Source organism: Geotrypetes seraphini, chromosome 6 (genome assembly GCF_902459505.1).
Source record: "Geotrypetes seraphini chromosome 6, aGeoSer1.1, whole genome shotgun sequence".
Lineage (NCBI taxonomy): Eukaryota > Metazoa > Chordata > Amphibia > Gymnophiona > Dermophiidae > Geotrypetes > Geotrypetes seraphini.
Genome location: NC_047089.1, coordinates 209,263,287 through 209,287,942, shown reverse-complemented (window position 1 = coordinate 209,287,942; position 24,656 = coordinate 209,263,287). Strand labels below are relative to the sequence as shown.

The 24,656-nt window shown below is 42.0% G+C and overlaps 1 protein-coding gene across 4 annotated transcripts in view; it reads left to right on the top strand.

The window, feature by feature from the left end:
- The window catches only part of PLEKHA2 (pleckstrin homology domain containing A2), a 125,378-nt gene that overhangs the window by 10,899 nt on the left and 89,823 nt on the right, over positions 1-24,656 (top strand). For all 4 annotated transcript variants that reach the window (XR_004539966.1, XM_033950288.1, XM_033950286.1 and 1 more), the window contains 2 exons: positions 15,434-15,597; positions 19,699-19,755. Coding sequence is in view for 3 of the 4 variants with exons in the window: in XM_033950288.1 (XP_033806179.1) it covers positions 15,457-15,597; positions 19,699-19,755 (198 nt within the window). In the remaining variant the exon portion in view is untranslated. The remainder of the gene's footprint in view (positions 1-15,433; positions 15,598-19,698; positions 19,756-24,656) is intronic.

Sequence of the window (24,656 nt, the reverse complement as noted above, 5' to 3'; positions counted from 1 at the left end):
GCTGTAATTGTCTATTTCTTATGTTTGACTTATTCTTGTTGAAGTCCTTCAAAAAAGCTGTAAATAAATCCTAATAAATAAATATGTGCTGCTTTGGACACTATTAATCACCACTTATAATTGGATTTCAGGTCTCTGTTATGTCTTGGTTTTCGTCTTAACTTCCATCACATTTTTAGTGTATGCTCTGGTGGTCCTTCTATACGGCTATCCCACTAACAGTGGGTATACTTCAACGTTCTGTCTTGGGACCTCTTCTCTCTATATACTTATTCCCTTGGGGCTTTGGTCTTCAGTACCATCTTTACACTGAAAACTTCCAGATCTACCTCTCTGCACCAGAAATGTAACCAGGAATCCAGGCCCAATTCTTGGCATACTTGTCTGACATTGCTGCTTGGATGTCCAACCACCATCTTAAACTGAACAAGGCCAAAACAGAGCTTTTTCTCTTTTCCCCTAAACCTGCCTCACCTCTTCCCCCAATTTCTATTTCTATGGATAATACTCTCATCCTCCCTGTCTTGTAAACTTGTAACCTCGGGATCATCTTTGACTCCTCTCTTTCTTTGCACATATCCAACAGACTGCTTAAAGCTGTCATTTCTTTCTCTATAACATAAATACCTTATCCACACTCTCTTCAACTCCCATTTAGACTACTGAAACTTGCTTCTCACAGGTCTCCCACTGAACCATCTTTCTCCCCTTCAATCTATTCAAAATTATGTTACACAATTTCTCTTCTACAAATGTCACTTCTCTTACAAAGTCTCTGTTCTTAAGTCATCCTATTGGCTCCTTTTCTAATTCCACATTGAGTACAAGCATTTATTACTGACTTAGAAATGCAGGTACTTGTCTCATGTGTTTGTATAGAGCATTGTATCCATCTACCATCTACTGTATACTCGAATATAAACCGAGATTTGGGGGCCAAAAAAAAAAAAGACCCCCAAAATGGGGGTCTTGGTTTATATTCAAACCTTTCTTCGATGATGTTGCTTTTTTCCATCCCTCCCCACCCGATGACCAACACTGCCAGATGTCTGGCACTGCTATTTCCACCTTCCCCCTCTGATAACCAGTAATGCTATCTCCCCGATGACTGATATTGCTATCTCTCCCCCCCTCCCCCTGTTAACTGGCACTTGTATCCTCCACTCCCACCCTCTCCGGAATTCTTGAAGGGAGTCCAGCAAGCCTTGAGCATGCACAGACACTCGAGACTCTTCACCAGCCCAGCACAGAGCTCCGGTGTAAGCTTCCAGAGCATTTTTTTTTTTTAAATATAAATCTTTATTGATTTTATAAGCATATAAAAAGTGCAACAATTATTCAATAAATTCAATAAATAGCACTTACATACTTGCTAATTACTGGCAAATGGATGAATGGAGGGAAGGGGAAGAGATGGTTCACATGGACGGAGGGAAGGTGAAGAGAGGGAAGAGATGGTGCATGTGGATGGAAGGAAGGGGAAGAGTTGGAAAGATATATTTGAGATGGAGGCAGAAAAATAGAAGAGAACTGAATATGAAAATAAGTGCCAAAGAAGGATGCAGAGCAAAAAGTGAAGAAGAGGAAAGAAACAGCAATTGCATAAGGTGGCCTTATGAAACAGAGTTAAGAGCACAGACGGAACAAGATGATCAGAAAAATAAAATCACCAGACAACAAAAGTTTCATGTTTCAAGTTTGATTAAAAGTTTGATTAAATCGCAGTTTCAAATTTAAAAGCGATGTACAGTTAAAAATTAGGGAAGACGGACTGTATTTATTACATAAAGATGTGTACCAAAACATACAAGTACAGAAGGGGGAAGGGCGGAGCTACAATTTAATTTAAAGAAAAGAGAGACAGAAACAGGGAAAACAATTTTATTCATTAAAATTAAGATAGCCTCATAGAAAGTTCAAGTTTTGAATGCGTCTTTGTAGAGTTAGGAAAAATTGTTTTATTTTCAATTTAGTGATTGAAATATGTCAATTTTGAAAATTTACATCTGTTGTTTTTATATTTGGACTGTTCAGGAAGAAATGCATTTCTTTCTATTTCTTTTGTAGTGTACTGTGTGCAGAATCTGGCATATTAGGGTTTTCTTTGTGTACAATAGTACGTTTAGTTTGTGGGTTTGTATTTGAAAAGGATTTTTTTATTCTGTTTTCTGCATGTGTGACTGAGGCCAGGTGTTCTGGTGGGGATAGATGTCCAGAAACTTTGGTTGGTGTCATGGCCCCAAGTAGGAAAATATTTGTCAACTCTCCTTTTTTGGACTCGAAACAACCGCAACTGAAAAATTAGTGATTACTTATGGCATGATCCCTGACAAACGACACTCACATACCCAAATTTCTAACCTCGGTTTATACTTGTCAACCTTTTTTCCTACTTTATGGTGGGTAAAGGGTTACCTCGGTTTAAGTTCGGATTGGTTTATATTTGAGTACGAGGGCTGTTCAAAAAGTATCAGACCTTAATTTTTCTTGCGTAAACAAATAAAGCTGGGGAGGCATGGTTTGGTGCACGTATGAAGGCGACCCTAATGTGCATGCTTGAATTTTTTCCCGCCTATAGAAGCTGTCAGTCGCCGGCAGACTGCCGATGAGTAATGAAATATAAGTGAGCGCTGTCCGATTTTCATTTTTAACAAAATGACAGAAAAAGTTGAACAGCGCTACTGCATTAAATTTTGTGTAAAGCTTGGCGATTCTCAAGTGGAAACAATCCACAAAATTCGACAGGCCTGCAGGGACGAAGCAATGGGTACCACACAGATAAAGGAATGGTACAACCGCTTCAGAGATGGCCACACATCAGTGGAGAGTGAAGCACATTCTAGTAGGCCCTCAACATCCAGAAATGAGATTGTCATTGATCAAGTGAAGACCCTGGTGATGCAAGATCGTCTCATCACCAAGGGGTACTGCTACCAAGAGGTTCTGCGTCACCTTCGTAATGCTGTGAGACGCAAACAGCCGGACCTGTGGGCAGCGGGCAATTGGCAGCTCTATTACAATAACGTACCTGCCCATTCTTCACATTTGAGTTTCCTGGCCAAACACAACACACCTGTGATTCCTCAGGCTCCCTACTCTCACGACATGGCTCCTTGTGACTTTTGGCTTTTCCCCAAGCTGAAAATGCCCCTGAAAGGGACCAGATTTCAGTCAAGAAAAGACATCATGCAGAATGTGACGGACCAGTTGCAAGCAATCTCAAAGAGGCGTTCCAGCGTTGCTTCCGACAGTGGCAGAACCGTTGGAAGAAGTGTGTAGCAGCCCAAGGGGACTACTTTGAAGGAGGTTGGTATAAGATTGTTGTATCTGAATATGAGTATTTTTTATGAATAAAGGTCTGATACTTTTTGAACAGCCCTTGTATATATGGTATTAGTGCAATAGCAATGATAAATAGTGGTAATGCTAGTCGTAGTTGTAGTAAAAGGCTAGTTTCCATGAATGTGAGGATTGCCACCTCACCCCAGGGGTATTGAAGAAGTTGATCCAATTCTGGTTTTGTCCCATTGCATGCAAAGAGTTGTCGTTTTGATTCTCTTAGGGCAGCACTTTTCAACCCAGTTCTTGGGACACATCCAGCCAGTCAGGGTCTCAGTGACTATGCATGCGCTGCCTCTTTGGTATGCATATCTATCTCATGCATATTCATTGTGAGTATCCTGAAAACTTGACTGGCTGGGTATGCCCTGAGGACTGGGCTGAGAAACAGTCTTAGGGAAAATCAGAACTACAACTCCCTGTATGCAGTGGGGCAAATGAGACCTGAGACAGCTTATAGGGGGTTCATCTGGGTGACTTACTGCTTACATTAAAGCAGTGGTTCCCAAACCTGTCCTGGGGGACCCCCAGCCAGTCAGGTTTTCAAGATATCCCTAATGAATATGCATGAGAGAGATTTGCATACCTGTCACTTCCATTATATGCAAATCTCTCTCATGCATATTCATTAGGGATATCTTGAAAACCTGACTGGCTGGGGGGTCCCCCAGGACAGGTTTGGGAACCACTGCATTAAAGGGTGAAATTCTACAGGCCAGCATAGAGGCTGCTGCAGCTATTGTTATCTGCTGGATCTTACTTATACTCTAAAGTAGGATTCCATAAGGCTGCCCACAAGGTCATTTGGAGGTAAAATACAATACACCATTTAATTACATATCACAAATACCTCAACAAAGAAATGGATACAGTGTCCAGAATTACAATCTTAAAATCAACATTACCCCCCCCCCCTCCCCTTTTACTAAGCCACGTTAGGCTTTTTTATCACTGGCCATGGTGGTATTAGCTCTGACTCTCATAGGAATTCTATGAGTGTCGTAGCTAATAACCGCCGCGGCCGGTGATAAAAAAGCCTCGTAAAAGGGGGGTGAGGTGTTAAATTTGCTACTACTTTATCATTAAACAGATAAGTGTTCAGAGCCTTCTTAAACCTTTTATAATTAGTATCAGAAGTTAATTGAACTGGTAAATTTTTCCAAAGTTTTGCAGTTTGATAAGCAACAGTGGAGGTAAATAATTTGTTTTTTTAATCCTCTAAGCTCTGGAAGTCGAAATGGGGAATTCTGTTTTAAGCCACATAATCCTGCTTCAGAATAGCATGTCAAAAGAGACCATATACAATAGTGCTTCTCCTTGATATATCTTAAACAATACAGAAAAATTTAAGCCGTATTCTGGCTTCCATGGGAAGCCAATGAAGCTTTATCAAATGGTGTAATTCTGTCTCCTTTTTTCAATTTGAAGATTAACCGAATTGCAGTATTATGTAAAGCAGGGGTGTCCAACCTTTCGGCTTCCCTGGGCCGAATTGGCAAAAAAAAAAATGTTTCTGGGGCCGTGCAAATGCTGCAGCAAGACAGGAGGGAGCCCAAGATGGTAAACACCTGGGGGCAGCAGAGGAAAATACTGCATTGCCCTCGACCGGGGCTGCACAAAATACTTCACGGGGCCGCATGTGGCCCGTGGGCCACAGAGATTGGACTAAGAATCGGAAATGATTGTGATAGGTTTTCATGATTTTCACAATGGGCTCCTTTTGCAAAACCGCGTTAGCGGTTTAACACGCGCTAATGTGCCAGCTGCGCTAGTCACTACCACCTCCTCTTGAGCAGGCAGTAGTTTTTCAGCTAGCACAGGGGTTAGTGCATGATAAAAAGTTGCATGCGATAAAGCTGTTAACGCGGCTTCGTAAAAGGAGCCCAATATTGCATTGCTTCTACTGAAAGAAGACTGTGGAAGTGAACTCAGGTGAGATACTAAGCCTACTCCTGCTTGGGAATGGGACAATTCAGCATGGCCCTATCAGAGCAGTCTTTTCAATATGGGACAATTCATCACAGCCCTTTCAGCGTGGGCTGTTTCATCTCTTAATATTAAGACACCCTCTTAAAGTCAACCTTTTACCAGGAAGTCTTCCCTCTGGACAGCTTTCTGTTACAATATAAAGGGAAACCTTACGATGCGCCTGATTGATCTGTGATGATGCCCTTCACCCCTTCAAACCTTGAAGTCACCAGATAATGCAGAGGCAGGAGAAGATGACCACAGGTGGATGAAGAGAAAGGAAAAAAGCACTGGGGGGGGAGCTATGTCCCCCTCTTTCAAACCTTGAAGTCACCAGATGATGTGAAGGCAGGAGAAGAAGACCAAGGATGGGTGAAGGGAAAGGAAAGAAGCACCAATGGGGCGAGGGGGTTATTCCACCCCCCCTCTCTTTCAAACCTCACAAATTCAGCAAGGTAAGCGCTCACCATTACAACGGCCGCACTGAAACATCCATGCTGAATCGTCCTAGACCCCTCCTGCTCAGGGTGCCAGTATGAGCCTTAGAGAAGAGGTCTTCCAATCTGGTCTGATTTTCAGGATATCCACAATGAATATGCATGAGACAGATTTGCATAGAAAAGAGGTAGTATGTGCAAATTTATCTCATGCATATTCATTGTGGAAATTCTGAAAACCAGGCCAAATTGGAAGGCCTCCTCTAAGGCTCATTCTGGCACCTTGAATAGGAGTAGGTTTAGTATCCTGAGTCCACTCCCACAGGCTAAATCCGTCCTAGCTTTGCCTAGTTGTCCTTGCCTTTCTAAGAGAAACTGAAATTAAAATTCAGGAGACACTATGAAGCAAAACCAGAACCAGATCAATCTGCCAGAGCTGATGTGGGTCAGATACCAGCACAATCTTACCTACCATCTGAAATTCTGGCCTAGAAAGACAGCGTTTTGAGGAAGGAAGGAAAAAAGGACATTTTCTGTTCTTGGAGATTAAAAAATATTTAAGGAATGAGAAAGAGCTCTTATATGATTAATGGTAGTACTGAGAGCCTAGTATTGAGTCCAGAGTGGAGGAGTAGCCTAATTGTTAGAGCACCAGGCTGAAAGCCTGATTCAATCCCACTGCTATGTCTTGTGATCTTGGGCGAGTCACTTAACTCTTCATTGTCTGAGGTACAAATTTAGTTCATAAAGCTTCTAGGAAAGGGGAAATATATCAAGTGTACCTGAATTACCTTGAGCTACTGCTGAAAAAGGTGGGAGCTAAGGCTAAATAAGACTAAGGCTATTGGTTAAGGCTGCTAACTAGATCCAGATTTGCAGGGACTTGTAGTTCAGATTTTCCCCATTGTAGTCCCTAAGAAAAGCAAAACTACAAGTCCCAGCATGCACAGGAGGAAGTCAAGAACTGGATCCAGTTGGTAGTCTTAAAATTGGATTTCCTTGTGGACCAGAAAATTTGGCCCTATCACTGACTTACAAGGCTGAGACATTTACCACAAAATGGCAGGTTAGTCACTTCATGCAGACATCTGAGCTCGGAATTCTGAGCTGTTCATTTCAAGTTCCACACTAGGGGAGCATATCTGCTATTGTTGACCTTATCCAGGAGAGAACAGATTGAATATAATCACTATCTTTATCTTTTATTTATTTTAAAAATTTCTATCCTGCTTATCTACTAAACGGGTAACTGTTGGTACATACATAAAATTAAAAGACAATACATAACCATTTATACTTTTTGAATTTATTTTTACCCACCACCAAATGATATTCAAGGCAGTTTACAATAAGTCCCTGCCTCCAAGAGCTTACAATCTTAAAGTAAAAATAGCAGAACAGCAAACCAAGGGGCATCCCCTAAGGCAAAGACGATCTAAACTTCAGAGGAAAATTGGATAGGTTTAATAAGCAAACAGAGAGGGTTGGGTAGGACGTGGTTAGACTCTGGGGGAAATGCGCTGATCAAGGGTCTTAAGCTGACTGCCAGATCTGAAGTGCAGATACTTGTTTCCCAGAGTGATAAAAGAACAAAGTACGCCCAGAGGTACATGGGAAGCATATTATTTGGGGCTCGGAATGTTCATTTTGTAGGAGAGGGGGAGAAGCAGTGGTAGGTTGATGAGGAAGGCAACGATAATCTGAATTGTAAAGAGCAGCAGAGAAACACCAAATTGCTATTAGGTAATAAGAATAAGGAGGGGGGCCTCCGCTCAGTAGAGTACTGTGCACTGATAACACCAAAAGCTTGGCGGATACCTTCTGCAATAAAATCATTAACATACGAAACAAATTCCCCCCTCATCCAACCAACCCCCCTGATTCACACAATACTTTTAAAATTCCTTGTGCTAAATGCTCTAACTTTAATATCCCAACACTATCAGAAATCAAAACAATTATCCAAAAGTTAAATTTAAAGAGTTCCCTATCAGAGATCATACCCCCAGTAATTTTAAAGAAACACTTTTCTGGTTTTGGACAGTTTATTCATTCTTTAATTTAAAAAAGTTTAACTTCAGGAACAGTACCGAAAAACTGGAAAACATCAATAATAACTCCCATATTAAAGGACTATAAAGTCAGCCTTGACGACCCTACTAACTACCGCCCTATTGCCAACATCCCTTTCCTAGCAAAAATCACAGAAAAAGTAATTTTCAATCAGTTATCAGACTTTGTTAATTCCACCAACATATTGCACCCTAACCAAACGGGTTTCAGGAAACATCACAACACTGAATATTCCTTAATCGGACTTACAACCAATATCATATACAATCTCGATCATCATAATTCCGTTATTCTTTTCTCTCTTGATCTTTCAGCTGCATTTGATACCATCGATCATTCCCTTCTTTTAAACAGATTGCAATCTATAGGCGTTGGCGAATTATCACTTCAATGGTTTACTTCTTTTCTATCTGACCGAACTTCTATGGTACGTTTCAATAATATTGCTTCTGAACCTTTTTCTCACAACTATGGAATCCCTCAGGGTTCAATTTTATCCCCTTTATTATTTAACATTTTTCTAGCCCCATTACTTAACTTAAGCCAATCCATAGGTTTTACCACCTACGCATATGCAGACGACATCCAACTAATTCATGCTTTCAACCCAGAAAACTCTAATGATATAAATCAAATTAATCAAAAATTAGAAAAAATTAAAAACTGGCTTACTCAAAATAAATTAGCTTTAAATATATCTAAGACAAAGGCCTTATTTTTTCCTTTTAGACAGGACATAAAACCCTCCACCCCTTTCTCAATTGAAAACACTACAATTGAACTAATAACATCACTCAAGATCTTAGGAGTAACAATTGATGCAAAATTGTCTTATCAGGAGCACATCAATAATATTGTTAAAAGTTGTCTTTATCGTTTACGTTTAATACGCTCAATGTCTAAGTATCTAGAGTCAAAATCCTTGAACATTTTAGTCCATTCTCTCATAATTTCTAGATTAGATTACTGTAATTCATTGTTATTAAATATTACATGCAAGGAACAAAGACGACTACAAATAATACAAAATATTGCTATTAAATTAATTCACCACGGAAAGAAATATGATCATGTAACGCCTTACTTAATAGATTCACATTGGCTACCTATCAACCAAAGAATAACTTATAAAATAGCTTTACTTGTATTTAAAACAATAACTACTAATGAACCACAGTTTATTAACCGTCTTCTAATTCCACATACTTCAAATCGTTTTCTTCGGTCTAATACACAAGAATTATTAATGGTCCCATCTTTGAAAATAATAGGAACCAGACGCCATGATATCTTCTCAGTTAAGGCACCACTTATCTGGAATACCCTTCCTCTGTATATTAGAAACATTAAAGATCTTAATTTATTTAAAACTAACTTAAAAACATTCCTCTTCAAAGCTTCATTTAACCTCTAAAATTTCTTCCTTTACATGATCATTTAAAACTTCAGTATTTTAAACCCGACCCTAGTGTTTTATCCCTCCCCTACCAACTTTCTTTTTTTCCTATTAGGATATAAAATTTTGTAACTTTTTTTCCCTTACGTTTTTACCAATGTATTCCAGTATTGTCCATTATGTCTGTATTGTCAGTTTAATATTGCCCTGTTTACTTATTTAATGTAGTAATGTTAATTTAATTTTAATGTTTTATCCCAACTACGGTATATATTTATGTAATTCGCTTAGAAATATTAAGCGAACCATCAAATTTAAATAAAACTTGAAACTTGAAACTTGAATACAGCAAAGACAGAAGGAACAGAGCAATGATTACATGCAGTCTGGGATCACCAAGCATGGAGAGCATTGATCACTGCAGGCTTGGGTCACCAGAAGGGATTGACATTAGCAGTGTAGAGAATAATTTTTCCAAGGGATAGGGGAAGTAATTTTTTTGCATTACCCAACAGAATGCTCAAGTGGAGAAGAATAGAGCAATATCAGGCAGAAGTGAGTGGCTAAGAAATACGAGGGCGGGGGCAGATGCCTCCTGTACTCCCCTCTTTCTATACCAATGATTGTCCTAGATATGATCATGTTCTGGTCACATGAGCTACTAAAGTTTATAGTTTGTTTATTTATAGTCGATCACAAAATCACATACATAATAATATATATAACAGACACCCATATACAGTCAATCAACAAGAAATACGTCTTCTCACAATATCCATTATTCCACTACAGCAGTGTCTTGCAATCTTTTTTGAGCTCCGGCACACTAACCGTACTGTCGTGGCTCGAGGCACCTGGAAGTGCATGATGTCATCATGATGGCATCATGCTCATGCATGATGTCATCACATCGACATCACGTACGTGCATGAAGGGCCTTCAGACAGGCCCTGAGCTACCATGGGGGGGGTCAAGGGAAGAGGGCCGGAGTGAAGGAGAGGCACTGGTGCCGGCTGATTGCCTATAGGACGTTCTTCTCGCGGCAAGAGGCACATCTTATAAGCAGTCAGCCGGTGCCACCACCTCTCCTCTCCTACTACTGCTATTATTAATTATTTCTATATTTCTCAGGAGGCACACGTGTGCCATGACACAGTTTGCGATACACTGCACTACAGAATAAACAGTTTTTCAACACCCATACTTCATATTACAGAATATATTCTGTTTTAATAGTCTTTAAAAAATATTCGCCTCTCCTTGTTGCATTATATGGACTGGGAGCTTGGTCCATTCTTTCTGGACTGGCACATGAAAAAACTCTAGTTGTTTATAACCTTATTTCTGTCCTTGTTGGAACATATAAATCACAGTGTCCTGCAGAGCGTAACTTCTGAAGCAGAGCATAAGGTAAAATATATCAATCAAGTATTTTGGTGCTTGCTGAGGAATGCTCAAATAAATTAGTAGTAACAGTTTGTATTGCACCTCGTATTCCATTTTAAGCCAATAAAGTTTAATATAATAAACTGACACATGATCATATTTTCCCACCCCAGAAAAGGTTCAAATAATAGAATTTTGGGTTACTTGTAAAGCATGCATTGTAGTCACAGAAACCCCTAAAAAAAACTAGGTTACAATAATTACATTATTTTGCATTACATTAGTAATTTCTATTCCGCCATTACCTTGTGGTTCAAGGCGGATTACAAAAGACGATATCTGGCAATTTCCAGGGGAGGTAAAGAGTAGATCAGGATGCTTCGGGGAAATGGGAAGGTGCTTGCAGTATTAAGTCAATTTCAGGAATTTCTTGAACAGTAGTGCCTTTATTTCTTTTCTGAACGTTTTGTAGTCTGGGGTCGTTGTCAGTAGATTGGAGATTTGGTTGTCTAGTTTTACTGCTTTTGTGGCTAGGAGGCCATCATATAGTTTTTTCCGTTTAACTTCTTTGATTGGAGGGTGCGTGAATGCAGTGTGGGTTTTCCTATGTCTAGTTGAGGTAGTTTGGATGAAGCGGTTGTTCAGGAAGGTTGGGCTGTCGCCATTTATTGTTTTAAATAATAGACAGTAGAATTTGAATAGAATTCTTGCCGAAATTGGAAGCCAGTGTGAGTTGAGGTATGCCTCTGTGATGTGGTCGTGTTTCCTCAATGAATAGAGGCTGGACAATAATCAAGGCTGGACAAAACAATCACCTGAAGAACATGCTTATAGTCATTCCTAGAGACATACAATCAGAGATTATTCAATAATTGCAATAGTGGGGCTAGGCTTAGAAGTCCTGATTCTGTATTATTTTTCCGTATTGGATTCCACTAGTTTCTTTTTTTTTTCTCTCTCTCTCTCTCTCTCTTTTTAAAGTTGTATTAATGGATTTTATTCCCTGATGAAAATGTTGATTGGGTGGGGGAGTTTTATTATTCTATGAATACTCATTGATTATAAGTGCTTATTTGATTTATTATTATTATTTGTATATATATTGTTTTGCTCTTTTTGTTAGCTTTGAAAACTTAATAAAGATTAAAAAAAAAAAAGTTGCAGTCAGTCAGAACTGACCCATATGGGGCAAAATGTCTTAAATAAAGGATCACTTACAGGTCACTGACCTGGGGGGCCGCCGCAGGAGCAGACTGCTGGGCACGATGGACCTGTGGTCTGACTTGTCAGAGGCGATACTTATGTTCTTATGTTCTATGCCTTGAATCAGTATTAGTAACTGTTGGAAGCCATCATTTGTCTATCTCGGCTATTGTACTAATATTGGCTAAGTTTACCCACCCACCACTCCTTCTGACATCTGGTAGCCCTGGGTGCTCTATCAGCTGTGAGCGTTACCTGCAGCATATCTAACTCTGATGACTAAAGTTCTACATTTAAAATGCTATATGGACAAACATTTTGACTCTTGGATGATGGGGGAGGGCAAGTTCTTTTGATTCAGCTCAGTCTGGACTTCTTTCTCTGTTCATCGGGCAAGTCTCTCTTATCTGTACCCTTCTCCTCTATTGCCAACTCCAGACTATATTCCTTCTCCCTTGCTGCACCATGTGGCTGGAACAGACTGCCTGAGTTAGTATGTCAAGCTCTGTCCCTGGCAGTATTCAAACCCAAACTCACATTTTCGAGGCTGCTTTTAACTTCTAACCCCCAAGTGCTGAGAAACACTCTAACCCCCAACTTATCATGTTTGTTTGGTTAGACTGTAAGTTCTACTAAGCAGGGACTGTCGCTTGAATGTTTTAATGTACAGCGCTGTATACATCTAGCAATGCAATACAAATGATAAGTAGTAGTAGTCGTAGATTTAGGGGGCATACTTATCAACATGGGTTACTATTAAGAAGTGATATTATACCCAAGTTTCATTTTTTGCAATGAAACCTACTCTTAGGTACTAATAATGGGAGTTAACAGTAAAGGAACACATCTTAACAGTAGACCACATTGCTAACGTCACTCCTTCATAGTATCCAACATTGATAACTTCCACCAAGACACGTTATCTTATATACTCGAATATAAGATCATCCAGTTATAAGCCGAATCGGCTTTTTCCCCCTAAAATTAAGGGGAAAATGTTAACTCGAATGTAAGTTGAGGGTTTATATTCAAGTATTCCTCCTTCCATGATGACTGTCACCTCTCTCCTACTTCCCTCTCGCCTGCATTGACTGATCTTCAGTACAATGCTGTGATAAGGAAAATTGCAACACCAATTCACACATTCCAGTCTTCTTATTTTCTTTTTTATATGATCCTCAGAGGGCTAGAGAACCCTTTTGGCTTATGTGACACAAATCACAATAACCCGATCGTCATAGGATCAATATTTTGTACTTTTTGATATTTTTAACAGCTTTTTCATATTTTATAATTTTTTAAATACTTAACTTAGTATATATAGTTGATGTTTGGGAGTGCCTCTACCAACACGCACGTTTCAAGATTGTGCGTGTTGGTAGAGGCGCTCCCAAACATCAACTATATATACTAAGTTAAGTATTTAAAAAAATATAAAATATGAAAAAGCTGTTAAAAATATCAAAAAGTACAAAATATTGATCCTATGACGATCGGGTTATTGTGATTTGTGTCACATAAACCAAAAGGGTTCTCTAGCCCTCTGAGGATCATATAAAAAAGAAAATAAGAAGACTGGAATGTGTGAATTGGTGTTGCAATTTGGAACCAGTCTATGAATAGCCAGTGGTATTGAAGCTAAGTGATAAGGAAAATGGCATTCCTATCGAATAACTCTCACTTGGTTTCCCTCCCTCTTTGGGACTTGCATAGCCAGTGAAGCCTTCACCTCCTCATGGACCACCATCATTTCTGGTGGCAAACATCAGGCTGCTTCCCCACTCTCTGCTTTGGGCATCCCTCAGACCATGTCATCCTCCTTCGATATGACCACCCAGTGCAACCCACAGTGACTGACACTTCTCTCTTCCCTCCCCCCACAGTTACCAGCACATCTCTCTCTTTCCCCCACCAAACCCCCTGAAGTGACTAACATTTCTACTTAACGGTAAGTCTGGAGGTTGACACTGACGCAAAAATAGCTGCAAGCAAAGCCCGTCCAAGGCCTTGAGCATCTGTGCATGCTCGAGGTCTGCTGGCTCCCTGAGCATGCATAAATGCTAAATGCTCCGACTGGCCCTGCTTGCAGATTTTTCTGTGTCAGCGTCAGCGTCCAAGCTTGCTGGTAAGTAGTAATGCCAATCACTGTGGAGGAGGGGAGAGGGGTTAGATGTGTTGACTCAACTATAAGCTGAGATCCCAATTTGCCCTCTAATTTGCTGGATACCATGCATCCCAAATTCACTACTGACCTGAGGCAACACCTGGCCCCAGCTAGCCTCTGCAATAAATGTCATCCTGATCCAAAACTGTTTGCCTTCTTCACTCAAAGAAGCAGTGACCAAACCATCTTGAAATAGAAAACAGACTTTGACTTGAAAGTAGTGGTGCTCACTTTCATCTCAAAAGCAAACAGGTTGAAAAGGTGATGGCGAAAGCTAGGATGCTAGGTTGTATAGGGAGAGGTATGGCCAGTAGGAAAAAAGAGGTATTGATGCCCCTGTATAAGATTCTGATGAGACCTCATTTAGAATATTGTGTACAATTCTGGAGGCCGCACCTTCAAAAAGATATAAAAAGGATGGAGTCAGTCCAGAGAAAGGCTACTAAAATGGTATGTGGTCTTCATCATAAGGCATATGGGGACAAACTTAAAGATCTCAACATGTATACTTTGGAGGAAAGGCAGGAGAGGGGAGATATGATAGAGACGTTTAAATATCTACGTAATATAAATGCGCATGAATCGGGTCTCTTTCATTTGAAAGGAAACTCTGCAATGAGAGGGCATAGGATGAAGTTAAGAGGTGATAGGCTCCGGAGTAATGTAAGGAAATACTTTTTTCAGAAAGGGTGGTAGATGCGTGGAACAGTCTCCCAGAAGAGGTGGTGGAGACAGAGACTGTGTCTGAATTCAAAAGGGCCTGGGATAGGCACGTGGGATCTCTCAGAGAGAGAAAAAGATCATAGTTACTGCAGACGGGCAGACTAGATGGACCATTTGGCCTTTATCTGTCATCGTGTTACAATGTTTCTATAACCATAAAGTTCTATGACATCACAATGCAAAGAGCCTTAGCCTATAGGAAGAGGAGATGCAAATGTTAAGAGCCTTAGCCAATAGGGAGAAGAGGAGATAGTAGATGCTGTGGATGGGCAGACTAGATGGACCATTTGGCCTTTATCTGCCATCATGTTTCTATGTTTCTGCCATACCATGTTTATCATATTACATTTTACCATGCCATCCCTGCCAGACAATGTTTGCCATGCTATCTTCTATAATACTATGTCTGAGAGTGTGGTGCAAGAGCTGGAACTGCAGCCTTGGCGCACTGAGGTTGTGGGTTCTGACATGTGCTGCTTCTTGTGATCTTGGACAGGTCACCTGGTCCCCCTAATACCCCAGGTACATTAGATAGATTGTGAGCCCACCGGGACAGACAGGGAAAAATAATGTTATACGGATGAATGAGTCTGACCAGTTTCCAATATGTTCCTGGCAAATGTTATTGGCCTTCTAATAAGGATTTAAAAACATTATAAGAGAATTCTACCATACATTTCATAGTGGTATTTATTTTTCTGTGCTTTCAAGCAGCCTATTTAAGAATAGGTACCTGTCTTTCAGGGTAATGCTAGAAGGAAGCAGGAATGCCTTATGTGGATCGACAGAATCGCATCTGTGGGTTCCTAGATATCGAGCAAAATGAGAATAGCAGCAAGTTCCTACGGCGATACTTCATCCTGGACACAGAGGCCAGCCTTCTGCTATGGTACATGGATAACCCCCAGGTAAGATTCCATCCCAGGCCAAACTGATAGCATCTCTGATCCCTTCATTTACACCCTGTAGCTCTTCTGACTTCCTCACTCTATCCCATTCCTCAGTTCTGACCCCCTCACTCCTCTAACTGGTTCACCTACTTGCTCGCCAGCCTCCTGTGCACCTCTGGTTTCCTTATTCACAGCCTGCAATATCTCCAGCTCCCTCAATTACATCTCATAGTGTCTCCAATCCCCCAGGGATACTTTCATGAATGAGAATAAGAACGAACATTTTAGGTCATTAGTTCTAGAGAACTAGAACAAAAATTATGTTTTGTAAGAACAAGAAATGTGTACGAATAAACAATTTAAAGACCTGAATAGAATAAGAACTAAAATTATTAATTCCACTTCATGAAAATTCCTTACAGTAGAATGAGAATTATAAGTGTGTAGTGCTGTCCACAGTGTCTTCTCTTCCTACGGGTCCTCCTACTCAAGCTGAGGTCAAGTGTCTGTTGCTAACGCTGAAAAAAATTGCTGCCTTTTTGCTCTGCAGTCTACTCTATCTGTCTGAGACCTGCGACACCAGCAGCCACACACATGCTTAGATAACAATATTGGCACAGGTCAGGGAGATACAACAGACTGTAGAGATATAAGGACATAAGAATTGCCATACTGGGACACACCAAAGGTCCACCAAGCCCAGTGTCTTGTTTCCAACAGTGGCCAATCCAGGTCCCAAGTACCTAGCTAGATCCCAGATATGCTGCTTATCCTAGGAATAAGCAGTAGATTTCCTCAAGCCATATCAATAATGGCCTATGGACTTCTCTTTAAGGAAATGATCCAAACCTTTTATAAACCCCACGATGCTAACTGATTTTACCACATTTCTGTCAACGAATTCCAGAGTTTAATTACACGCTGTGTGAAGAAATATTTTCTCCGGTTTGTTTTAAATCTACTACTTAGTAGCTTCATCGCATGTCCCCCTAGTCCTAGTATTTTTGGAAAGAGCAAACAAACGATTCACATCTTCCATAAGAACATAAGCAATGCCTCTCCTGGGTCAGACCTGAGGTCCATCATGCCCAGAACTCCGCTCACACGGTGGCCCAATAGGCCCAGGACCTGTGCAGTAATCCTCTATTTATACCCTTCTATCCCCTTTTCCAGCAAGAAATTGTCCAATCCTTTCTTAAACCCCAGTACTGTACTCTGCCCTATTACGCCCTCTGGAAGCGCATTCCAGTTGTCCACCACTCGTTGGGTAAAGAAGAACTTCCTAGCATTCGTTTTGAATCTGTCCCCTTTCAACTTTTCCGAGTGCCCTCTTGTTCTTTTATTTTTAGAAAGTTTGAAGAATCTGTCCCTCTCTACTCTCTCTATGCCCTTCATGATCTTATAAGTCTCTATCATATCCCCTCTAAGTCTCCTCTTCTCCAGGGAAAAGAGACCCAGTTTCTCCAATCTCTCAGCTTATGAAAGATTTTCCATCCCTTTTATCAGACGTGTCACTCTCCTCTGAACCCTCTCGAGTAACGCCATATCCTTCTTAAGGTACGGCAACCAATATTGGACGCAGTATTCCAGATGCGGACGCACCATCGCCCGATACAATGGCAGGATAACTTCTTTTGTCCTGGTTGTAATACCCTTCTTGATTATACCTAGCATTCTATTTGCTTTCTTAGCAGCCGCTGCGCACTGTGCCGTCGGCTTCATTGTCATGTCCACCATTACTCCCAAGTCCCTTTCTTGGGTACTCTCATTCAGTAACATCCCTCCCATCGTATAGTTGTACCTTGGGTTTCTGCTTCCCATATGCAATACTTTACATTTCTCAACGTTGAATTTCATCTGCCATCTCGCCACCCATTCCCCCAGTTTGTTCAAGTCCCTTTGCAATTCTTCGCATTCCTCTTTAGTTCCAGCTCCACTAAATATTTTTGTATCGTCCGCAAATTTTATTATCTCACACTTCGTCCCTGTTTCTAGATCATTTATGAATATATTAAATAGCAGCGGCCCAAGCACCGAGCCCTGCGGAACACCACTCGTGACCCTCATCCAGTCCGAGTAGTGGCCCTTCACCCCTACCCTCTGTTTCCTACCTGCCAACCAGTTTCTGATCCATCTATGTACGTCTCCATCCACCCCATGATTCTTCAGTTTCCGGAGTAGACGTTCGTGAGGCACCTTGTCAAAGGCTTTTTGGAAATCAAGGTATATGATGTCTATGGGGTCTCCCCTGTCCATCCTTTTGTTAATTCCTTCGAAGAAGTGCAATAAGTTAGTTAGGCACGATCTCCCCCTGCAGAAACCATGTTGGCTTGTTTTCAGAAGTTCGTTTCTATCCAAATGTTCATCGATGTTTTCTTTTATCAGTGCTTCCACCCTTTTCCACGGAACTGAGGTCAGACTCACCAGTCTGTAGTTTCCCGGGTCACCTCTTGATCCCTTTTTAAAGATGGGCGTGATGTTGGCTATCTTCCAATCCTCCGGGATCATGCCTGTTTTCAAGGATAGGTTGCAAATTTGCTGCAGTAGTTCAGCTATCTCCTCCTTTAATTCCTTCAAAACCCTTGGATGGATTCCATCCGGACCAGGGGATTTGTCAGTTTTAAGTTTTTCTATTTGCCTGTGTACATCATCAAGGCTCACTTCCATGGATGTTAATTTTTCTGCTTGATTTCCATTGAAGATTTGCTCTGGTTCCGGTATGTTGGTTCCCTTTCAACTCCACTCATTATTTTACAGACCTCTATCATATCAACCCCTGAACCATCTCTTCTCCAAGCTGAAGAGCCCTAACCGCTTTAGCCTTTCCTCATAGGGAAGTCGTCCCTTCCTTTTATCATTTTTGTCGCCCTTCTTCGTACCTTTCCTAATTCCGCTATATCTTTTTTGAGTTATGGCAACCAGAACTGTGCACAGTATTATACAAGGACATTTTAACCTTGTCATCTTTGTTTTCCATTCCTTTCCTGATAATTCCACTTCACCTTGAGGGTTTCAACATATCCTTAACAATGACACCTACAGTAAATCCTTTTCCTGGGCAGTGACTCCTAACACAGAACCCAGCATCACAGAGATATAGTTCTGACTCCTCTTTCCCACATGCATCACTTTGCACTTGCTCACATTATGATCTGCAGACTGCATGCCTGCTGGCCCACTCAAGCCACCAAAACTGCCATCTGCGGGCAATGCTGGCCTTGGCCCACTGGGTCCACGCAATCTGCTGTCTGCGTGCCTGGTGATCCACCTAGGCCCACCCAATCTGCTGCCTGCATGCCTGCAGTGCTGGCCCACCCAATCTGCTATCTGTATGCTTGCTGATCCAAGTGGGCCCAAGTGCCAACTGCATGCCTCCTCCTGCTGAGCCAATCACTGGTCCTGCAGTGTTGTTTTGTTTCTTACTGTGCTATTACTGTGCCATGTGCTATTGGTTACGGTTACGGTTTGCATTCTGAAACAAAATGCTAAATTCAAACAGTTTTATTGTTCATGTGATATGTCTGGTCTGTTCTCAATAAAAAAGAAAGCTAAAACTAAAATTTTTTTGTTGTGAGATTCCTGAACTGAATAACTACAATTTTTTAGGAGAGGACTGAATAAAAACTAATCATTGCCACCAAAAACTAGAATAAAATAAAGAATAAAAGTTACATAAAAACTAGAATTAAAATTATTTTCCAGACTAAATTATTACTGCAATCCCCTTGCTCACTCTGTTCCCTTAACATTCCTCTAATTCTTTCATTTATACCCTATGGCACTCCCAGTCCCCTCAGCCACTCTCTTGCCCCCACCTACATCCCTTCACTCATTTGCTCCCTTAGTTCCTCACTCACAGTCATGCCCCTCTACCCCATTCCTTAAATCCTTCCCTTCTCTCTGATTCCCTCACTCGTTCTCCATTCCACCTATGCTGTAGCTTTAGCTATGTGATTTCTAGATGCTGCCATCTAGCCTCCCCTGGAGGATCAAAGCCTCGATCACTGCCAATCTAATATTGATTGTATTAACTAGCATGTGGGCACTAAGCTCTCAGGCATGTTGAGGAACGAGGTATGTTGCTCTAACCATCTAACTAGCTTTTATGCTCTCTTCCAGAACTTGCCCGTTGGAACAGAAGCAGTTGGGTCTTTGCGACTATCCTATATATCAAAGGTAAATATGAGATCATGTGGATAGCAAAGATCAGTGATGGGGAGATGGGACAACTATGCACCATGTATAGAGAGAAAAGGAGTAATAATAATAATAACAGTTTATATACCGCAGGACCGTGAAATTCTATGCGGTTTACAACGATTGAACTGCGGTTTACAAAGATTAAAATAAGATACAAATAGATTGAACTTAACAGGGTGGAAGCTAGTGATAACAGCTCAAGGGATCAGTTATTGAGGGGAAAGAGTTGTGCGGGTTAGCTGCCTAGATATTTCAGGAACAGATATGACGTTTCCTGAATTCTCCATAAGTAGTAGGCGTAAGCAATTGTTCTAGGTAATCATGTACAAGGCTACCTTGCCTGCAGCTTCCTGTCTGAATATGGGGGAACTGTCAAAGCCCAAAAAAGCACGAAAGCCTTAGTGAATCTGAAGTGATTTTCGTAGTATAGCTGAAGGGTCCACATCTACGCACCACTTGAACGTAGAAATGTACAAAACACTGGCACATTCATAGGTAAGTTATACTTAAACACGTGGAACATAAATGCAAGAGGGAGTTCACATGGGCGGGGCATGGGCAATGCCATCACTTACAGAATGAATAAGTTACATGCTTCCATGCTCCATTTAGGTACCTGCAATCAGTGGCATAGTAAGGGAGACAGTCCGCCCTGGGCACCATCTTAGTGAGGGTGCAGGCATCCGTCCTCTTCTCCACCCTACCCCATTACTGCGCTTGTGCTCCGCTTCCTTTCCCCAGTACCTCTGTAACGTTCCTGGGGCGAGCAGCAACCATCAACCTGCTGTTACCCCAGCATCGGCTCTTCCTCTGACATCACTTCCTGGATCCGCACTTAGGAAGTGACATCGGAGGAAGAGCCAATGCTGGCACAAAAGCAGCTTGGGGGTTGCTGCTCGCGCCAGGAACGTTACAGAGGTACAAGGAAAGGGAAACGGCACGCGCATGACAGGAGAGAACAGGGAAGGTGTGTGCAGAGGAGGAGGAGCACCACTGCCCCGGGCACCTCTCATCATTGCTACACCACTACCTGCAGTTATGCCAGATCTATGGCTGGTGTAACTGCAGGATCTTAATTGCAAGGTACGCTCATGCTGGGTTACGTTAGTATTCTACAACAGAATCCTGGGTATCCAGATACCCTTATGGAATAGGCTTCTACTGTACAGCATCTGAGTGCCTAGAAAGAAGCACCCACTTACAGAACTGCTTCCATAGGGGTCATTCCTACAAAGTGCATCAGAGGTTAAGTGCCAAAATGCTGGGCGCTAAGCATGAATTCTGGAATGGGATCTGGGCACCCATCTTCCTTTATAGTATAAGTTGGCATATACACGCCAACATTTAGATGCACCCACTGACACCATTCCTGTGTCAAGTATAAATGTGCTATAATTGAGGGAAACACCCATGCCCTTGGGGATTAGAAAAGGATCTGGGTGTCATCGTAGCCAATACGATGAAATCTTCAGCCCAATGTGCGGGGGCAGCCAAAAAAATAAATAGGATGCTAGGAATTATTAAAAAAGGGATGGTTAACAAGACTAAGAATGTTTTAATGCCTCTGAATCGCTCTATGGGGCGACCTCAACTGGAGTATTGTGTTCAATTCTGGTCTCCTTATCTCAAGAAAGATATAGTGGCACTAGAAAAGGTTCTAAGAAGAGCGACCAAGATGGTAAAGGGGATGGAACTCTTCTCGTATAAGGAAAGACTAAGACGGTTAGGGCTCTTCAGCTTGGAAAAGAGATGGCTGAGAGGAGATATGATTGAAGTCTACAAAATCCTGAGTGGAGTAGAACGGGTACAAGTGAATCGATTTTTCACTCCATCAAAAATTACAAAGACTAGGGGACACTCAATGAAGTTACAGGGAAATACTTTTAAAACCAATAGCAGGAAATATTTTTTCACTCTGAGAATTGTTAAGCTCTGGAATGCATTGCCAGAGGTTGTGGTAAGAGCAGATAACATAGCTGGTTTTAAGAAAGGTTTGGACAAGTTCCTGGAGGAAAAGTCCATAGTCTGTTATTGAAAAAGACACGGGGGAAGCCACTGCTTGCCCTGGATCGGTAGCATGGAATATTGCTACACATTGGGTTTTGGCCAGGTACTAGTGAGCTGGATTGGCCACCGTGAGAACAGGCTTGATGGACCATTGGTCTGACCCAGTAAGGCTATTCTTATGTTCTTATGCCCTGCCTATGTGAATGTCCCCTTGCGTTTTCACTCTATGCAAGTTGTGTGGTAAAATCGTAGAACACTGCTTAGCACCTAACTAGCTCTTATGCATCAAACTGTAACAATCGTGTGTAAGTGCTAGTATTCTATAATTTAAGTGTGCAAATGGCACGTACATTTAGGCGCTCTTGTGACAGAATGATTGAGTTTATATTATCATTGCATTATTGCAGTGTTTTTCAATGCAAGGTCTGGGGCCAAGGGTGGCCCCCACTGTCTTTCTCTTTCTTTTTTTCTGCTAGTCTGCCTCTAGGCTCAGGATAGAAAAGGGAATGTAGGGGGGGGGGGGGGGAGAGCTGCACGCTCGTCTTAATAGACAAAAGAGAATGCATTTAGAAATGTTCATAACCTTGAGGATACCCCCCTCCCCCCCTCCCAATGTAGTTTAAAAGTGGGCTGATGAGGATGGATGTCATTTAACACACACTGGTCAGATTGGCCTTCCTTCAGCTTAAAAATTAATGTAGACCACTGCACTATTCGATCCTATCACATGTGGCTAGAGTGTCATCCTATAAAGCTGTTGATTTCTGCCTGGAATGGAGGGAAAATATATTTTTTTTAATGTGATTATGAAAGTGGGGAAAAAGCCCTTTTTTTAATCATTATTGATTTTTCATTACTAACAAAAAGTGCAACACATTGTTCATATCAGTAACAATAACAAATAAGCCCTTAAATGCAATCAGTAGCAATACAACAATATAAGCCCCCCTACCCCACAATTACCTCAAGGAATCGGCCCTAAAGATATATCCCTCCCCTCCCCCCCCCCCCCCCCCCCCCCCCCCCCGGATGTGTCTGAATTATACCAACAAAAGAAGGCTAAAAGAACTATAACAATTGTACAAAAGACGTTAATGGGCCCCAAACTAAGTTAAATATCTTAGAATGCCCTAGTATGTCGGCATTCATCTTCTCATACCTGTAGCTTAAAACGTAAGCTCGCCCATCCAAAAAAAAAACTAAGACGGTCACAGTTTTTCCAATTTCAAAAGCCCTGTCTGAGTAGATCTGTGTGTAGAAGAGTCCCAGGATCTGTCTGCCTATGAGCCAGTAATCGGAGGTGGTAGCTTGGCATGCAGTGCTCAATGGCAAAACCATTTATGCTTGTAGTAATTCCAGCTTGTCCTGGAGATGTAGAAACTAGAATATATTTCAGAGAGAGCCGTAGGTGTTGATGAACAGGGTCCCCAAATCATCTGCCGACTTCCACTTCTCCAGTAAATGCTAAGAACATTGGAGTGTCTATGATGGGCCGATTCTTAAGCGAGTGAACAGTTATTCTCGTCATCCCCTGTCTGCATAACATCACCTACCTCTTTCTGCGGCAGCGGGAGATGGAGTAAATGCAGAGAGGAATCTTTCCGCCTGTGGGAGCATGGGGCACTGAGCAACCGTAAAGGAGACTTGTTCCAAAATCCACAGATATCTGCTAGCACAACCATACTTCAAATGCATAGTGCCATCATTTACCAACTCTGGGGATCTATTGGCACAGGTTGCAAACCCTATCGGTGGCGTAGCGAGGGTGAGAGGTACCCCTCCGCTACCCCACCCCCACTCCCTTTCGCTCCTCTGCCCCCTCCTGCCGCAGACCCCTTCCCGTCCCCCGTACCTCTTTAACGCTCCCTGCACAAGCAGCAACCACAACCTGCTGCTTACGCCAGCGTCGGCTCTTCCTCTGACATCACTTCCTAGGCGCGGGTCCAGGAAGCGACATCGGAGGTAGAGCCGACACTGGCACGAGCAGCGGGTTGGGGTTTGCTCGCGCTGTGAACATTAAAGAGGTATGAGGGAAGGGGCACGCAGTAGTGGGGCAGTGGGGAATAAGCCGGCGGGGGTGGGGGGGGGCAGAAAGGCGGATGGGTGCCACTGCCCCCACCAAGATGGCGCCCAGGTTGGACCGTTCCCCACCCTTACTACGCCACTGACTCCTATGTAGCTTATGCCTATACTCGGACCTTTTGGAGGTCATCTGACCATGGTCTGACACCTAGGAGTGCTGCTGCTCTGCTACAGCTAATGCATATTCTGTTCTTAGTGACAGAAGAGCAGAACTAACCCCTCTCTTTTACTAAAGTGCGCTAACCGATTAGCCCGCGCTAATTGAATTAGCGCATGCTAAACGCTAACGCGTCCATAGACTAACAAGCATGCGCGCTAACCGGTTAGCGCACCTTCGTAAAAGAGGGCCTAAGTAACGGATGCCGCTACAGCTAGCTTTGTGGGGTTAATGCATCTTGTAAACATAGCTGATACCTTGAACTGGTGAGATTACTGTCACTGGCACCAGCCAGCTTTGCTGTGCATCTTAAAACCCCCACCTGCCCCCCGAAGGAGGAGTGGCAGAGTGGTTAGAGCTGCTGCCTCAGTCCCCTAAGGTTGTGAGCTCAAGTGCAACTCTGGGCGAGTCACTGGAACTTCCATTGCCCCAGGTACCACAGTTACATTGTCAGCCTGCCAGGACAGCTAGGAGAAATATCTTAAGAGTAGCTGATTATTATTCAATGTATTGTAAACCGCTTGGGGTGAATCTCTTCATGAAAAGGCAGTTTATAAGAAAAGGATTGCAGATCAATTCAGGTGAGCACTTTTTAAAATTTTTCTAATGGATATTGGTAAGAAATTAATAT